The sequence below is a fragment of the Staurois parvus genome, unplaced genomic scaffold, assembly GCF_062004578.1.
Source record: "Staurois parvus isolate SC_StPar_1 unplaced genomic scaffold, SC_StPar_1.0 ptg000162l, whole genome shotgun sequence".
NCBI lineage: Eukaryota > Metazoa > Chordata > Amphibia > Anura > Ranidae > Staurois > Staurois parvus.
The window spans coordinates 1,317,665-1,334,113 of record NW_028317958.1 but is presented as its reverse complement, the minus strand read 5'-3'; the positions used below and the strand labels follow the sequence as shown (position 1 = coordinate 1,334,113).

The following is a 16,449-nucleotide window of genomic DNA, read 5'->3' as shown; positions in this document are numbered from 1 at the left end:
CAATTACTGAGTTATGAATATTTATGACCCAATCAGACCCCAAAGCTCTTGTTCAGAGGTATGGTTTGGGAAGGTGATACATATTTCAAGCACCTTTCCAGAGAGTTCTGTCCCTCCTGGGCTTCTACCTGAAGTGGATGTCTGCAGAGAAGGATGTTTAGTTGGACCTTGCCTCAGTCTAGGACATGTGTCAGAGGCCCAGGGACTTTAGCTGCCTACTGGAGTGTATATCTGGAGGGGACTTGGCTAAAGGATGTCTACCTTGAAGGAGCATCTGTTAGGAAATCTCTTGCTGAAGAGTGTCGCAGAAGGTTGAAGCTACTGCTGGACATTGTAAGAAGTATTAATTTCCCACCAATTAAAGACCTATTTAACCACTTCCCGACCGGCCGTTGTATATAAACGGCCTCCCCACACCCTGCTTGTGCGCGCTCCCTGGGAGCATGCAGCACCGCGATCCGGTGCCCGCTGTGTCCTCTGGACACAGTGAAACACCGATCGTCAGACGGGACCTCTCTACGAGGTCCCGATCATGTGATCACTGATTAGCCAGTGATCACATGCAAAGTAGTAAGCAAGATGTCACTTGCTTACTACGTGTAAAATCTGTGAACGATCACAGAGGTCACATGGTACAAGGCTATTCACAACAGCCTTGTACCATGTGACAAGCTGTGACCAATCACAGCTCACGCAGTAGTTCTCAATGGTTGCAAGAATGCAGACAGAGAGAAAGAGAAATGATTGCTTTTACATCCTATATGGGTGTAAAAGCAATCAGTGTAAAAAAAAAAAAAAAAAATCTTCATCACCCCCATGGTGACACTGTACTGCTAGGGTGACAGTATGTAAAAAAAAATAATAATAATATAAAAATGTAAAAAAAAGTTTAAAAATTATAATTTTTGGTTAGAAACTAATTTGGCTTTTTTTTTTTACTGAAAAGATAACGGAATAAATTTTGGCCAAGATTTATGATGAAATATGATTTAAATTTTATAAGAAAAACTTTTTTTTCAAAATTTTTGGATATTTTCAATTACATAGCAAAAAAAAATAAAAATCCCAGCGGTGAATAAATACCACCAAAATAAAGTTTTATCTGTCTCAAAAAAATGGTAAAAAATTCGTATAGGTACAGTGTTTCATGACCGCGCAATTGTCATTCAAAGTGTGATAGCGCTGAAAGCTGAAAATTGCCCTGGTCAGGAAAGGGGTAAAAGTGTCCAGACTGGAAGTGGTTAATAGACCTCTCCTCTTCTGGTATTGTCTAATTACTGTCTATGCTGACCCAGCTCCTCTGCCGCTCCCCTCACCCCCCTGCAGTAACTTTAGGGGCAACAGGGTCACTTTAAGAATGCGCATCAGGTAGGTGAGGGGAAATGACTAACTCTAAGCATTTCAATCTGTAAAGCATCTGCTTTACCATTGTGTTGGTGATACATACTATTTTTTAACTTTTTTTTCTCTGTTTATCTTTTAGATTTAACATGCCACACGATGATAGTAATAAATGTAAGGAGGAGGGTGGCAAAAATCAGCAAAATGTTATGGCTCCAACCCTCAATTTTTACACCAACCCCTGGATGTGGTCAAAGTGCAGCCGAAAGTATATAACGCAATTTCTGGAGTAAGTTCAGCATCTGGAAATGTTTATGTAAAGGAAAGACACTTCCAAGGGTTCAAGGAACATGCCCAGGCAGAGCATTTTTTTAAAAATCTAACAGGGTCGCTTTAAACTTCATAATCTTCCTTTCTGTTAAGCCCTTCTAATGTTTACTGTTTCTTAATGTTCCGAATTGTCCTTGTATATAGATATTTACACTCCCTGGGTTACAGGCCTGAGTGTCTGTTGAGTGGTGTGGGTGTCTGTTATTCTAATCAAGACTCCCACAAAGTCCCTTTTGCATGAAGACGTTTCTTTAAGTCTAATAAATTATTACACACGCTGAATTCTGTAATAAAACGAAGTAATCTCCTTCTTTTGGCAACTCTTACTGAGCATTCCATGTCCGTAGACACGGGGTAACCAGGGCAACCAGTGGTCTCATGCTGGCCTACGTTTTTCTAATTGGACATTGTGTTCTGGTATGATAGTGTGAAGGGATACCTGGATAGGCCCAGGAAACCATGTCTCAGCCAAGTACCACAGATGATTCACCGCTGCCATTCTTCATGTGACAATAGCACAGCGTGCAGGGTACTTAAATATGCTTGTGTTGTAGTACAGTGAAATCAATAAAATACCATGAGACCTGTATACACTGCTCAAAACAATTAAAGGAACCCTTTGAAAACACATCAGATCTCAATGGGGAAAAATATCATGCCGGATATCTATACTGATATGGACTGGGTAATGTGTTAAGAACCCCGAAAATCAAAGTGAAAAAATGATGCAGCAGGCTAGTCCATTCTGCTGAAATTTCATTGCAGCAACTCAAAATGGTACTCAGAAGTTTGTATGGCCCCCATAGCTTGTATGCATGCCTGACAATGTCGGGACATTCTTTTAATAAGATAACAGATGGTGTCCTGGGGTGTTTCTTTCCAGATCTGGACCAGGGCATCACTGAGCCCCTGGACAGTTTGAGGTGCAACCTAGCGGCATCAGATGGACCAGAACATGATATCCCAGAGGTGTTCTAGTGGATTTAGGTCAGGCGAGTGTGGAGGACATTCACTGGTATCAATTCCTTCATCCTCCAGGAATTGCCTGCATACTCTCGCCACAGGAGGCCGGGCATTGTCGTGCACCAGGAGGAACCCAGGACCCACTACACCAGCGTAGGGTCTGACAATGGGTCCAAGGATTTCATCTTGATACCTAATGGCAGTCAGATTGCCATTGTCTAGCCTGTAGAGGTCTGCGCATCCCTCCATGGATATGCCTCCCCAGACCATCACTGACCCACCACCAAAATGGTCATGTTGAACGATGTTACGGGCAGCATAATGTTCTCCACGGCTTCTCCAGACCCTTTCACGTCTGTCACACGTGCTGAGGGTGAACCTGTTTTCATCTGTGAAAAGCACAGGGCGCCAGTGGCAGACCTACCAATTCTGGTGCTTAATGGCAAATGCCAATCGAGCTCTATGGTGCCGGGCAGTGAGCAAAGGTCCCACTAGAGGACATCGGGCCCTCAGGGCACCCTCATGAAGTATGTTTCTGATTGTTTGGTCAGAGACCATCACACCAGTGGCCTGCTGGAGGTACTTTTGTAGGGCTCTGGCAGTGCTCATCCTGTTCCTCCTTGCACAAAGGAGCAGATACCAGTCCTGCTGTTGGTGTCAGGAATGGACTTGCCAATAATGGTGGGACTCACCTGCCTTGTGGGCTGCAGTACCAGGGCTGGCCAGCAGGTGCTCTTAGCAATCAGAGACTCACCCCTGCAATCAGCCAAACACCTGAAGCTGATTGCAGGTCTTGTATTTAAGGAATGGCCAGACTCACAGTCAAGGCCTTGGTGTGTGCTTTCCATGGGCCCCTGTACCTTGTATCCTGTGTTCCTGTTTCTGTTCCTGTTCCTGTCTGACTTGTTGCCGACCCTGCCTGATCCTGACCTCTGCTGACTTCTCCTGCTTGATCCCTGGCTTGTTTGACTACTCTCCTGGACATCCCTACTTGATCTGAAATCCTGTTCCTGATCCCGGCGAGTGACCTGACTACTCTTCTGCCTGCTGCCTAGTACCATACTGACCCGACAGTTATTGACCCGGCCTGCCTGACTACGTTGTGCTTCCTATATATTAGTTTAGGTTGGGGTTCGTTTCACCTTATTGTATATATTTGTGTTAGCTTTGCGTTTGGTTGTTGCACTGCGTTTATGTTTATGTTGTCCTTAATAAATAATCTTATTTACACACTATACCTGAAGCCTGCGTTTCCCTGTGTCAGTCCACACACCTCTGGTCATACCCGGAGCCCTGACATTTGGGTTAAGGACCTTCTACGACCCTGTCCAGCTCTCCTAGAGTAACTGCCTGTCTCCTGGAATCTCCTCCATGCTCTTGAGACTGTGGTGAGAGACACAGCAAACCTGCCGGCAATGGCACGTATTGATATGCCATCCTGGTGGAGTTGGAGTTGCCTGTGCAACCTCTGTAGGGTCCAGGTATCGCCTCATGCTACCAATAGTGACACTGACCCTAGCCACATGCAAAACTAGTGAAAGACAGTCAAAAAAGATAAGTAGGGAAAAAAATGTCAGTGGCCTCCATCTGTAAAACTATTCCTGTTTTGGGGGTCAACTCATGCTTGCCCATCTAGTGCACCTGCTGTTAATTTCATTAACACCAAAGCAGCTGAACCTGATAAACAACCCCCTCTGCTACTTAACTGACCAGATGAATATCCCAGGAGTTTAATTGACTTGATGATATACTCTGGTTAAAAATTGTTTCTTTATTTTTTTTGAGCAGTATATATATATATATATATATATATATAAAATTTTATTTGTTTTCTTCCCTTAGCAATTAGTGTTTTGCATAAGTGAAATGTGCATTATTTCTGATCCAAGTGAAATAGACCTTCTTTACATTTTTAAAGTTAAGAGAAAACTGTTTCCTGGCTCCCCCTGGACTATTCAATGGTTCTTTTTTGTAAACATTTCTAAATGTAGCCATCTTGCTTTGTGCATTTACCTGCTTAGATAAATGATCACTATTTTCGATTCTTTTTCGATCTCTTCCAATATAGTCCTATCTATCGTCAACAACCCATTCAATTGATATGCCACACTCGAGAAGGTGAAATTCAATCAATAGTTAAGATACGATCATAAGTTATCGATCGAATCATGTTTCCACCATGTAAACTCATAATCTGATCGACTGAATTATGATCGCATGTATGAACAAAGTATCTCAGTGCTACCACTCTTGCACCGAAATCTTACAGCCCTAAAGTCTTAGCATAACCGCTTGCCGACCCACCACAGTATATATACTGCGGCAGGGCGGCTCTTAAAGGCACAGCGAGGTGCGTGTACATACTGCCTACTCCCCTGTAATTTGTCACTCTCCTGAAGTTTGTCAACAGATACCGGCCAATGATTCATGGCTAGGACCTGCTGATTGGCTGTGTCCAATCACAGCCGAGAGCCCTGTGTTGACAAACAAGACAGGACTCCGTACAAAGGGAACAACCACTTTGTTTCTTTTCCCTTCAAAGCAGGGAAAAGAAACAAATCAATCTGTAGTAAAAGGCAGCACACATTACACATTGTTAGGCACTCAATTAACCCCTGGATTGTCCCTAGATGTCAACCCCTTCCCAGTCAGTGTCATTAGTACAGTGACATTGTATTTTATTAGCACTGATCAGTGTATTAGTGTCACTGGAGATGTTAGTGGCAGTTAGTTCCCACAAATTGTCAGTTAGTGTTAGATTGCCCGCTGCACTATCACAGTCCCAGTATAAACCGCTGACCACCACCATTACTAATATATATAACAAAAAATTCAATATATATATCATAATTTTTAGTCGCTATAACTTTCACACACCAATTAATATACACTTATTGGGATTTTTTTACCAAAGACATGTAGAATACATTTTGGCCTAAATCTATGAAGAAATTAATATTTTTTGATTTTTATTGAATATGTTTTATAGTAGAAAGCAAAAAATATAGGATTTTCTTTCAAAATGTTTGGTCTTTTTTCATTTATATACTATCATAAAAAAATTAAAAACCCAGTGATGATCGAATATCACCAAAAGAGAACTCTATTTGTGGGAAAAAAATTATACAAATTTCATTTGGGTACAGTTTTGCACAACTGCGCAATTGCCAGTTGAAGTAATGCAAAAAAAAGGCTTAATCATGAAGGGGGTAAAATCTTCCAGAGCTGATGTGGATAATTAACTTCTTATCCAAAATTTGAAGGGCTCCCAGGTGCACTTCACTTTATACTTTAGTAAATGAGGCCCCATTAGTCTGGAGATGTTATCAAGTCTATGGAATGAGGTTTTGCAGTGCTGACTCTGTGTCGCTTCCCTTTCAGCACAGGTTATGGGGAATGTCTGCTTGATGAACCTGTCTCAAGAGCGTACTCTTTACCTCAACAAATGCCTGGCGTCCTATACAATGTCAACAAGCAATGTGAGTTAATATTTGGACCGGGATCGCAAGTTTGCCCATATATGGTTAGTATTTCTATATTCTGAGATTATTAATGTGTGAATGAGTTTCAATCTTGAGGGGTTTCTGAAGGCAAATTATAAAGTCAATTGCTAAGTGTTAATGTTACGGCCAGAGATGTGTGTATTTCTCATTAGTGCCTATTTATTAACTGTTTACACAGCTCTCACACCTGTTAATCAAATTGCTGAGCGCCTAACCTGCTGGTCTGGTCATTGGCAATGTTACAGTGTAACACAATCATGGGTGAGAGGAAGTGTGTGAAGAGAAGGCTGTCGCTGCATAGCATGGCCTCATTTAAAGTACGACTAAAGGATCCAGTGTGAAAGTCTAAACAGGCCCTCCTATCCCTCTTGTATTGCACTGTATTGTTGCTGTATTGCCTCCCTTTATATTGTAAAGCGCTGAGCAAACTGTTGCGCTATATAAATCCTGTATAATAATAATACTCCAAAATCCAAAAGTCCAAAATCCAGCTATTATGTGATGCTCCCAAAGTAAACCAAAACTTTTGTCATCTTTTGTGATCGAGCCAAATCCTTCTTAATTCGTGTCTCACACACTTCCCTCGTAGGCTTTACAGCTCACAGTGAGTGAATTTTAGCAGCAATCCAAAGGGAATTGGGCAGGACTAAGAGGTGGTCGGGTGCTGATTGACAAACTACAGGCCTGTGAATGAGCAGTGACAATGCTGATAGTCCCACCCCTTGCAACATTTTTTTTTAGCCAACTGTTTTGCAAGCAGGCACATCCTACATGAGCGTGACAAATTTGCTCTGAATTCAGGAGCAGTGCAGCATTGTTGCCACCCCATCACAGGAAGCTGCACTGGGTGGACTACACTCAGGACTGTCACATATTTTTGGCGCTTTACAGTGTGACTAAGAGAAAATTATAAGTGCATATACTCTTATAATTGATTGGTGCAGCACATATTTTTAATGGGAGGCCATAGTTTGTCTTTTTTTAACCTCTTCACGCCGGCTGCACGCAAATGTGCGGCCTACCGGCGTCTGGGCCTTGACGCCGAGCGGCCGCACATTTGCTTGCAATTAAGAAAAACATATGTGCTAAGAGCGCGCTCCCTTCGTGCTCCCAGCACACATGTCCGGTACTCACGGAAAGGTCCCAATCTCCTCTTTTGATCAGGACCTTTCCCGATCATGTGACCGCCATGATGGCGAATCATGGCCGTCACATGCCCTTAAAACCCTGCCCCGCCTCCCGGCTTCTGAAACCCTTAAAGGGCCAGGAGGCGCCGGCGCCAAGGGGTTAACTAAACCTGTCAGCCGATCAAAAAGTTGAAAAGGCTTGCTTAACACAATCCAGCCCAGCCTATAGCAGATTGACGGCCGGGCGGGACACTCGTGGTTGTAACTGGGAGTCATATGACTTCCTGTCAAAACAAGACGCTCACGCGGCCACGCAGCTGCGCGATCTGTCACCGACTGTGTCCACAGGTGTTCTAATCCATCTCCATTCTGTCCAAAACGAAAAAAAAAAAAAAAAGATTTGCTTTTAGTTATACTTTAATCAACAAGATGTCAGGGCTGCATCTCCCCACAACAGTGAACCCTCTGCTGTGATTTTCCTAAACCCCTTGATGCCAATGTAACACACAGAACTGGGCTTTTTTCCGTGGGGCCGCATATTTGCGTACTTGTCTTTGTGCTGGGAGCGCGATGCACAGCGTGCTCCCAGCACAAAGTCCAGGGTGTCACTGAGAGCCCCAGATCCCATTCTAACAATCCGGACCCAGGTCTCCCAATTCTGGATCACATGATCGCTGTGATAGCCTCTGATTGGCTTTCGCAGTGATCAGTCACTGTGAAGCCCACCCCCCTTGTTTTTTTTTCTCTCTGAATGGAAGAGGGAGATACATTGTATCTGTGTCTCTCCTTGCAGAGAGAAAAAGAAAACAACTGTAAAAAAAAAAAGAAAAGAAAGACAAATAAATATTAAAAAATAAAATAAAAATAAAAAAATAAGGAAAAAATACCAAGATCAAGGTTTGATCTAGTTCAGTGCCAGGGTTAGTTTTTGGGTCAAGGTCAAAAGTCAGGATTTTTTTTTTTTTTTTTTTTGGTATCAGTGTCAGTTTGTGTCAGTGTCAATGTGTTTTAGGTAAAAAAAAACAAAATGTGCACTTTAGTTTCTGGGCTGTAGTACAGGTACAAACAACAAATAACATACACATATATGGTATCGCTGCGATCGTCAAGAGCTGGAAAATTTATTTTGGATTGTTTTTTGGTGGTAGGTTATGGTTGTAACAAGAAATACACAGCTACATTTAAAAAAAATTTTTTTTTACTATTTTGGGCCAGTTTTCCTTTGATAATAAAAAAAAATCAGGAGATATCTATTACCATTTACCACCATATGAAAGCCCAATTTGTCCTGAAAAAAAACAAGGTATAATTCATCTGGATGCACAAAGTAGTTGTGAGGATATGTGCGGTTTTACTAACACATATCAAAGTTGTAAAATTTTACTTAGGCTTTAAGATTTGTTTTACCCTTAGGCGTGAAGGGGTTAACTATGCCAACAAGGAGAATTAACTGTTTAAAATATATATACAGAATTTAAAGGAGTATATATAAATGGAAAATGTGCAGTGTATTTATGCATGTGACCGCAGGAATGATGTTCATGAACAGAGCCAAATTTAAACACTGGAGTGTCTGAGATATATAACCAGCTGGCAAGTGATTCGAACCCCTGGTGCCCAACCGAAACTTAAAGTGGCACTAAACTTTGCTTTAAAAAAAATTACATTCTATTCTAAGGATGTATTCCTTACCCAAAAGTTTTGTTGCCATGATCCAACTTTCTGTTAGAGGTTGGCTATGTTCCTTTGCCATGGTCTCATTGTATGCAGGAATGTAGCCACCATCCCTTGCCCACCTCCAAAATGGACTGTAGACTATGGGATGTGCAATGTACATAGAGCTATGTACATGACTGCTACTAATGTGCACTGCTCGTTGGAAACAAATAGAAGTGAGGAGGAAGAGGAAAGGTTTGGGAACTTACAGAGGAAGTGACAAAGAGGCACAAAAACTCACAATTTTATAAAAAATAGATTACAGGGCCATTACATACTGGATGTGTGTGGATTATTTTTTTTTTGGAGAATAAGAATATAATTTAATGGCACTTTTAGTTTTTTAAAGCTAGCCTTTAGTCTGAATTAAGAATAGCTTGTGTGTATATAGGGACATAGCAGGTCACCCCAATTTGTCTTTCAGACTCTTACGTCCAGTGCATATTCTTAAATCTTAGTTCTTAAGTGCTAGTCTGATGAACATCATGTTCAACAAGCATTTATTGTGCTCTGAGTGGCATGTAGTTAATACAGGTATTTACATAGCACTAACAATATATGCATTACATACTGTACATCTATATCAGTCTGTGCCCCCAAGGAGCTTACAATCTGATGTCCTTATCTCACATGCATACATACTTTTACTAGGGCCAATTTGGCCAGAAGCCATTTAACTTACCATTATAATTTTGGAGTGTGGGAGGAAACTCAGGCAAGCACAGGGAGAACATGCAGATACTGTTCTGACTACGATTTGATCCAGTACTGCACAGCAGATGTGCTAACCACTAAGCCACTGTGCTGCCCCTAAATGCCCTGTAATAAGGGGCCATTGATTCATGTCTGGAAGTGTTAAAGTAGACCTTCCATGAAAATAGGAGGTACAGTTTAGAGACAGACTTCCACCCCTTCAAATACAAATTGCCTAAAATACCCTTGAAAAATGCATTTGAAAAAAATACATTACTTACTTTGGTCCCTGGTTTCCAATTCTTCTGGGAGGTGAGAGTGACGTCACCATGCTCCACACAAAGCCAGGCTCTCATAATTCCTATAGCATTTCCTAAGAGGCAACAATGATGTCACCTACATCTTCTGAAATTCTTAGAGCCAGGACTTTTTACAAGCATTCTGCCTGCTTCAGAGGAAGTTCTCATTGAGAAGGCATGTAGAAGGCTTCAGTGAAACCTCTACTGTAGTAGATCTTGTTGACCTCTCCTTTAAATGATTTGTTTTCCTTGTTTGACATGCCAGTCTGATGGTTTCAGAAGCTCCCAAGCTGGAGACCTAGTATGTGGGTGAGGAGTTTTGTCTTCCTTCTGACTTTCTTGACCTGGCGCTTGTTTCAGGGCCACAGTTTGAAGAATTGAAGCTGGAGAAAGCCACAAGGTGACAAGAATTCTCCAAACAGATCACCAATTGCAGCTTCCATATTTTTCTCTGTAGATGTTTCCTTTTAGGAAGCATACAGCGAGCACTTGGGAATCTTCAGGAAACATTCAGGAGGCATTTAGCAAGCTCTGCTTCTAAACATGTTTACTAATGCTTAAAGCGGATGTCCTGACAATTATTGAAAAACAAATGAAAGCCCAACTCCAAGAATTACAATTACCTTGGCGAAGGTTTCCAAACTCCAAGAAGCCCATACTTATTAACTCTTGGGAATGAAGAATAAGGTGTATTACTTATCTTACTCCACACACTGGAAGTCTCAAGTGCTCTTCTCTGCTCTGAATTTTAGGTAGTCCCGTGCCATGTTCACGTACAATGCCGGGTTATTGGCCCTACATTGTACAGAATGATGTCATAGTGCAACTGCAGCTTGGAGTATCTTTTAGAAGAGGCTTCAGGGGACTGGTCGCACAGATGGAGGGGGCCTGTTAGAGTGAGCAGGAAGGTAAGTATTATGCCTTATTCCTCATCCCCTAGAGTTAACAAGCATTTAACCCTTGCAGTGTGAGGGGCCCCCACTTCAAGAATAGGTTTTTTTATAATTCCTAGAGTTAGGGGGAAAACAATAAGTAAAAAAAAGGGAAACTGAGAACTAAAAAAAAAATAAATTTTTTGTAACTATAACTAATGCAACTACTGGAATTTAACTTAGTATGAGGATTGTTATGCCCTGAATAAAAGAAAGAATCAGGTGCATTACATTAATCACCTGCCAAGGATCATGGTGCTAAGAGAGAGCATAGGCGAGATCTCATTGCTCTGCCACTGCTCCTTTATTGTCCAATCATAGGCAGGGAGGTGACCAAGCTAAATTTGACAGGTAGAACAGGTACTATATATGAATTTCAGCAATGTATTTAGCTGTTTTCATGGAGTACAGCCATAAAAAATGCCCTAAACCCTAACAAGATATCCTGTTTCATTATTGCCAGAATTCATGCCCTGATGATGCTGGGGTTGTGAGCCCCTGAAATGTGTTGGCTTTTACCTTCTGATTTTTTTTAAATTAAAATTAATAAATCTATACTGAAGTTATAACAAAGTTGTGATGCTTTCACTGTTTACATTTGCATAACGTGACATGTTAAACATTACTAAGTGCAGACAAAAAACAAATATGCAATAACCTAGTATGTGCTTTTTTATTATTATTTTTATTATTATTATATTTTAGCTGTAATTTTATGGTCCTTTGTTAAACACATTGATTTTTTTTAATCACAACTTTGAGTTGCTTTTTTGTGTTCTGTGTCCTGAGAAAAACTGCAAGTTAGCCCATTGTTAATTCTCTTTAGACACTTTCAGGTCATTAATGTGTTAGTTATGTACAATGGCTGTTAATGTGCATTTGCTGGCTTTACAGCCTTTCCCAGTGTGAATGTAAACTTTGTTCCATATTTAAATAGGTTGTTTCAGGCTACATAGAGGGTCATTAACGCTGTTATAGACTTGGATCCTTTAGCCAGATAAAAGAAGCTTTGGGAAAAGTGTCACTGTAAAGTGCAGAGCAGGCAGTTTTCTGTGAATTTATATGTTATACATTAAACCGCCTGGGAATGAACTGTGTCTGTTTGTCCCTGCGAAGCAAATGCAGTGCCGGAGACTGTGGTGCATTAATATGGAGGGGCCACACAAGGGCTGCCGAACACAGCACACACCATGGGCAGACGGGACGGAATGTGAGCCGGGAAAGGTGAGAAAATGAGTTTACTTTTCATTGGGGTTTCAAGAATAATGACGTCTGAATATATAACAGATTTTAGTATAATTTTTTTATTTTCAATCGATTTCCCTACTTGCAATCAAAAAAGGAATTAATTGTCATTAGTCATTGTGAGATTTGATTATGTCAGTGGTCACCAGAACAGAACGTAGAAGTGTATCTCCCCATCAATGGGGACAAAAGATAGCAATAAAAGTCTGGCAGGGGTTCTAACCTATGGGATAAAGATGAAGCGAGCGCTCTGAAATCAGCCGCTGGAACACTCTAAGGAATCACTGGACCTTGTAACAAGAATAATGTATATATAGTGCAGCGCTATGATACTAATATAAAAAATATAAATATATGTGAATAAAAGTTCATATGGTCTTTTACACAATAAAAGTGATCATGAACAAAACACCTGGCATTACTTCATCCAAGTTAGTTTAGCTGGAGTTTCACTTTAACCTGTTGCCATCTGCATAACATATAAGTGCAGCATTTAAAGCTCGCACGCTGCATATATGCATCACTGGGTGGCAGCTCTTGGTCATCACTATCTTTAACCGGTGAAACTGGCTACTGATCATGTGACCACTGTGACAGCAAATGGTCGTATGATTGCTAATACTTCCGCCCCCCCCCCCCACCAAGTGTTCACAACCTTTTAAAGGAACACCACGATGAGGGAACAAAGGGGTTAAAGTGCTTTTCTACTATTGCTTCAAGGGTATGTTTTGTGGTCAGTCTAGGTGTATTAGTGTTTAGCAGAGTTCTTCTTTAAAGCCCAATTGAAATTTCAGATTAGCTAAATACATTCTGTGTGCATCAAAACTAAAGGTTTGCAAAGTCTTATAGTTTGCTTTCTTTAAAAATCAGCCATGGCCTGAGTAGAAAAGCCTGTGTCATGCCAGCATGCAGCAGAGTGGGACCCTTCCACTCTGTGGGGAAGCAGTGGCCTCTCTACAGTGGTCCGACACATCCCCTGCTCTCAGAGTGTCTGAACAAGAACCTTCTTGGCAGGAACACGAAGGGCATGTTTGGACTAGGATCCAAGCCCACGTGTGCAAGCCATCCAGGAAGCTGTCACCTTTACAGGCCAATCTGTGGCCGAGGTATTCCCAGCCCCATAGCTACATGTATACCCCCCCCCCCCCCCACAGGGGAATGCCCCAGCTGCAGATAATTGGCCTGTACAGGTGACAACTTCATGGTGGGTTCACACACATGGGTTTGCAACATGCCCACGCTAACCTGTACAGGCCAATTATATGCAGCCGAGGTATTCCCAGCCCCATAGCTACATATATACACCCCCCAGGCGAATGCCCCAGCTGCAGATAATTTCCCTGTACAGGTGAAAACTTCATGGTTGGTTTACACACATGGGTTTGCAACGTGCCCAAGCTAACCTGTACAGGCCAATTATCTGCAGCCGAAGCATTCCCAGCCCCATAGCTACATATATACACCCCCCCCAGGCGAATGCCCCAGCTGCAGATTGGCCTGTACAGGTGACAACTTCATGGTGGGTTCACACACATGGGTTTGCAACATGCCCAAGCTAACCTCTACAGGCCAGTTATCTGCAGCTGAGGCATTCCCAGCCCCATAGCTACATATATACCCCCCCAGGCGAATGCCCCACCTGCAGATAATTGGCCTGTACAGGTGACAACTTCATGGTGGGTTCACACACCTGGGTTTGCAACATGCCCAAGCTAACCTGTACAGGCCAGTTATCTGCAGCCGAGGCATTCCCAGCCCCATAGCTACATATATACATTCCCCCCCCCCCCCCGGCAGGCGAATGCCCCAGCTGCAGATAATTGGCCTGTACAGGTGACAACTTCATGGTGGGTTCACACACATGGGTTTGCAACATGCCTGAGCTCATCACTAGTCACTGTCAAGAAGTTGGTCCAAAACACAAGGGGTCGAAATAGGCTACAAGAAATCCACAACACTAATATGAAACAAAGGATAAAAAAAATAAAGTAAAAATAAGTATTTTAGTTAAAAGTGGCAGTTGTTCATGATACACAGTGATTTAGCTAAATAAATGTTGTCTGGTTAGAGTATATATTTACTTTCAGTGTTCTGAAAAAAAAACTATAAAAGTTCCCTAGAGCTAACTGTTGTGCTACTAATGTGTTATGCAAAGTTTTAAAAGCTTTTTGTTGTTTTGCTCATAATATATTTTGGCCTATGAAAGAAACATCATGGAGGTGGTGATGTCACACAGGAAGCAGGAAAAGTCCAGTACAAAGAGGCAAAAAATTCCCATGTCCCCCTCTCCTTTCCCACCGTTACACTTGGCTGCCCTCGAATCGTAGGCCCAGGGAACAACCTCAGAGATGTATTGTGGTGAAACGGCCCTGCTGTTCCCTTTATCTGGAATGATGCTTTAAAATAGCCCCGTCCACAATTATACAGATAACTTCAGAAATGGAGACAATGATCGCTGGCCCGTGCCAGCAAATATCCCGTTATCTCCTAATGCTGAGCTTTAATAGGAAAGCGTAATATAATCGTCCTGCTTCACATCAGTCATATAGTGTGTTTCATTCCTGCACATTAGGCAGAACAGAATATTCTTTTCTTATGCATTCTCCTCCAGAACTGTGTATAAAAAGAATTTTGTTTTTTGCCAGCACTTGCTGACTTGAAAGTAGATGTAAAGCATAACTAGATGACATTTAGTTTTAAAACACTGTTGTATTTTTATAAAATGCAAAGGAATTTGCTTAGTGAAGGTGCATGTACATTAGTTCTGTGCAAATGGGGCAAACATTGAATGATATTAGGCTATTTCATGCACTGGTTGAATGTTTTTCATTGATTTAAATGTATTTGGTCACTAGATGGAGCTAAGTATCACTGAAATTTCCTATGATACTTAGTGCCATCTAGTGGCCAAAGCTGTAATTTCCATTTTAAATCAATGAGAAACATTCAACTAGCAAAGGAATTAGCTTAATAATTGTTTTTTTGCCCCATTTGTACATAACATTTTGAAGACCTCTACACTAAAGTATTCAAAGTAGATATAGTTATGCTTTTATTTAAGTGAAACCAGTCAAATGCAAGGGAATATTACACATACTGGCTGTGGTTAGATGTTTGAGGGGACAGTCACACAACGGACTGACCATTTGGGAATTCGGGCACTGCCCGGGGGCCCGGGGTCAGAAGGGGGCCCCCTGAGATGCCCCTGGTACCTGTCATAGGCTTTTTTGGGTGTGGTTTGAGTGTGGGCAAGGACACGGGCCCCATGATCGCCTATTGCCCGGGGGCCCCATGAGTTGTCAGTCCGCCCCTGGTCACACCATTGCATTGCATTATGCAATATGTTAATGTGCATTGTGTTAGGGCTTCCTAATGCATCAGAGAATGTAGCATTTCTAGCAGTGCACTGTACCGCAACACATTAGTACTTTGCTAGGCATTGCTGCAATGCACGGCCTTTGGCACAATGCATTTTTTGTGTACCGTAGTCTGAGAGACTGAGTAGTTAAAGAGTGCAACATATGCAGCCTTCTGAGTATACTATAACAGGAACCAGAAAAAACTTATACAGAGTATAGATAAGTATTATAAGTCTAACAAATATAGATAGTGACATCTACAGACCAGAGGCAGGAACACCACAGTGTTGGGGCGCCATTCAGAATGAATGGCGTGGTATTTCAACAGCTCAAGTAAAGTCACTTATTACCACAACACAGTAGTATGAAAGACCCTGAAAAAAGCATGAGTTCACATAACCAAGAAGGAAAGTATACCTTTAATAAATCCAAAAGCACATACAGTATTTAAAATTGGTGAACCTCTTTATAAAAGGCCTGACAGCATAAAGAGATGGTCACAATAGGGCCATCAGAAGCAGAAAGTCCATACTGGATGTAATTATTGGTCTAAAATTTGAAATGGCACTTGTTGATAAGGAAGGAATTCCATTCTCCTAGAGGAAAAGAAATTCCATTTATGTCCTGTGTGAAAAGGGATAAAGTTACCTGCATTGTTCAGAGGTATTCTCTCCTCTTGACCCTTTCAGGAGCTTTGGTTTAAGGAAGGTTCAAGTACGGGAACTTTGATCAAATAGCTGATATAGAAAGATTCATAAAAAGAAAGGATCTGTTATACATCCTGGAGAAAAAATCCATAAACGTTTAAATCCAGTAACTGAGATTTAAATAAAAATGCAGATGCAAATACAAAATATTAATTTGAATATTAAGATTGAGAAGCTGTTTTCATATTGTATGTTCGACCCACAATTTTCATGCCTTCCATTAGAATGAATCGT

At 41.5% G+C, this 16,449-nt stretch overlaps 1 protein-coding gene across 1 annotated transcript in view; it reads left to right on the top strand.

Annotated features, from left to right (window-relative positions):
* The window catches only part of ADAMTS9 (ADAM metallopeptidase with thrombospondin type 1 motif 9), a 357,735-nt gene that overhangs the window by 97,226 nt on the left and 244,060 nt on the right, over positions 1–16,449 (top strand). Inside the window, exons 9-11 of the mRNA XM_089675998.1 lie at positions 1,484–1,630; positions 6,016–6,157; positions 12,021–12,128. Of these exons, the coding sequence (XP_089532124.1) occupies positions 1,484–1,630; positions 6,016–6,157; positions 12,021–12,128 (397 nt within the window). The remainder of the gene's footprint in view (positions 1–1,483; positions 1,631–6,015; positions 6,158–12,020; positions 12,129–16,449) is intronic.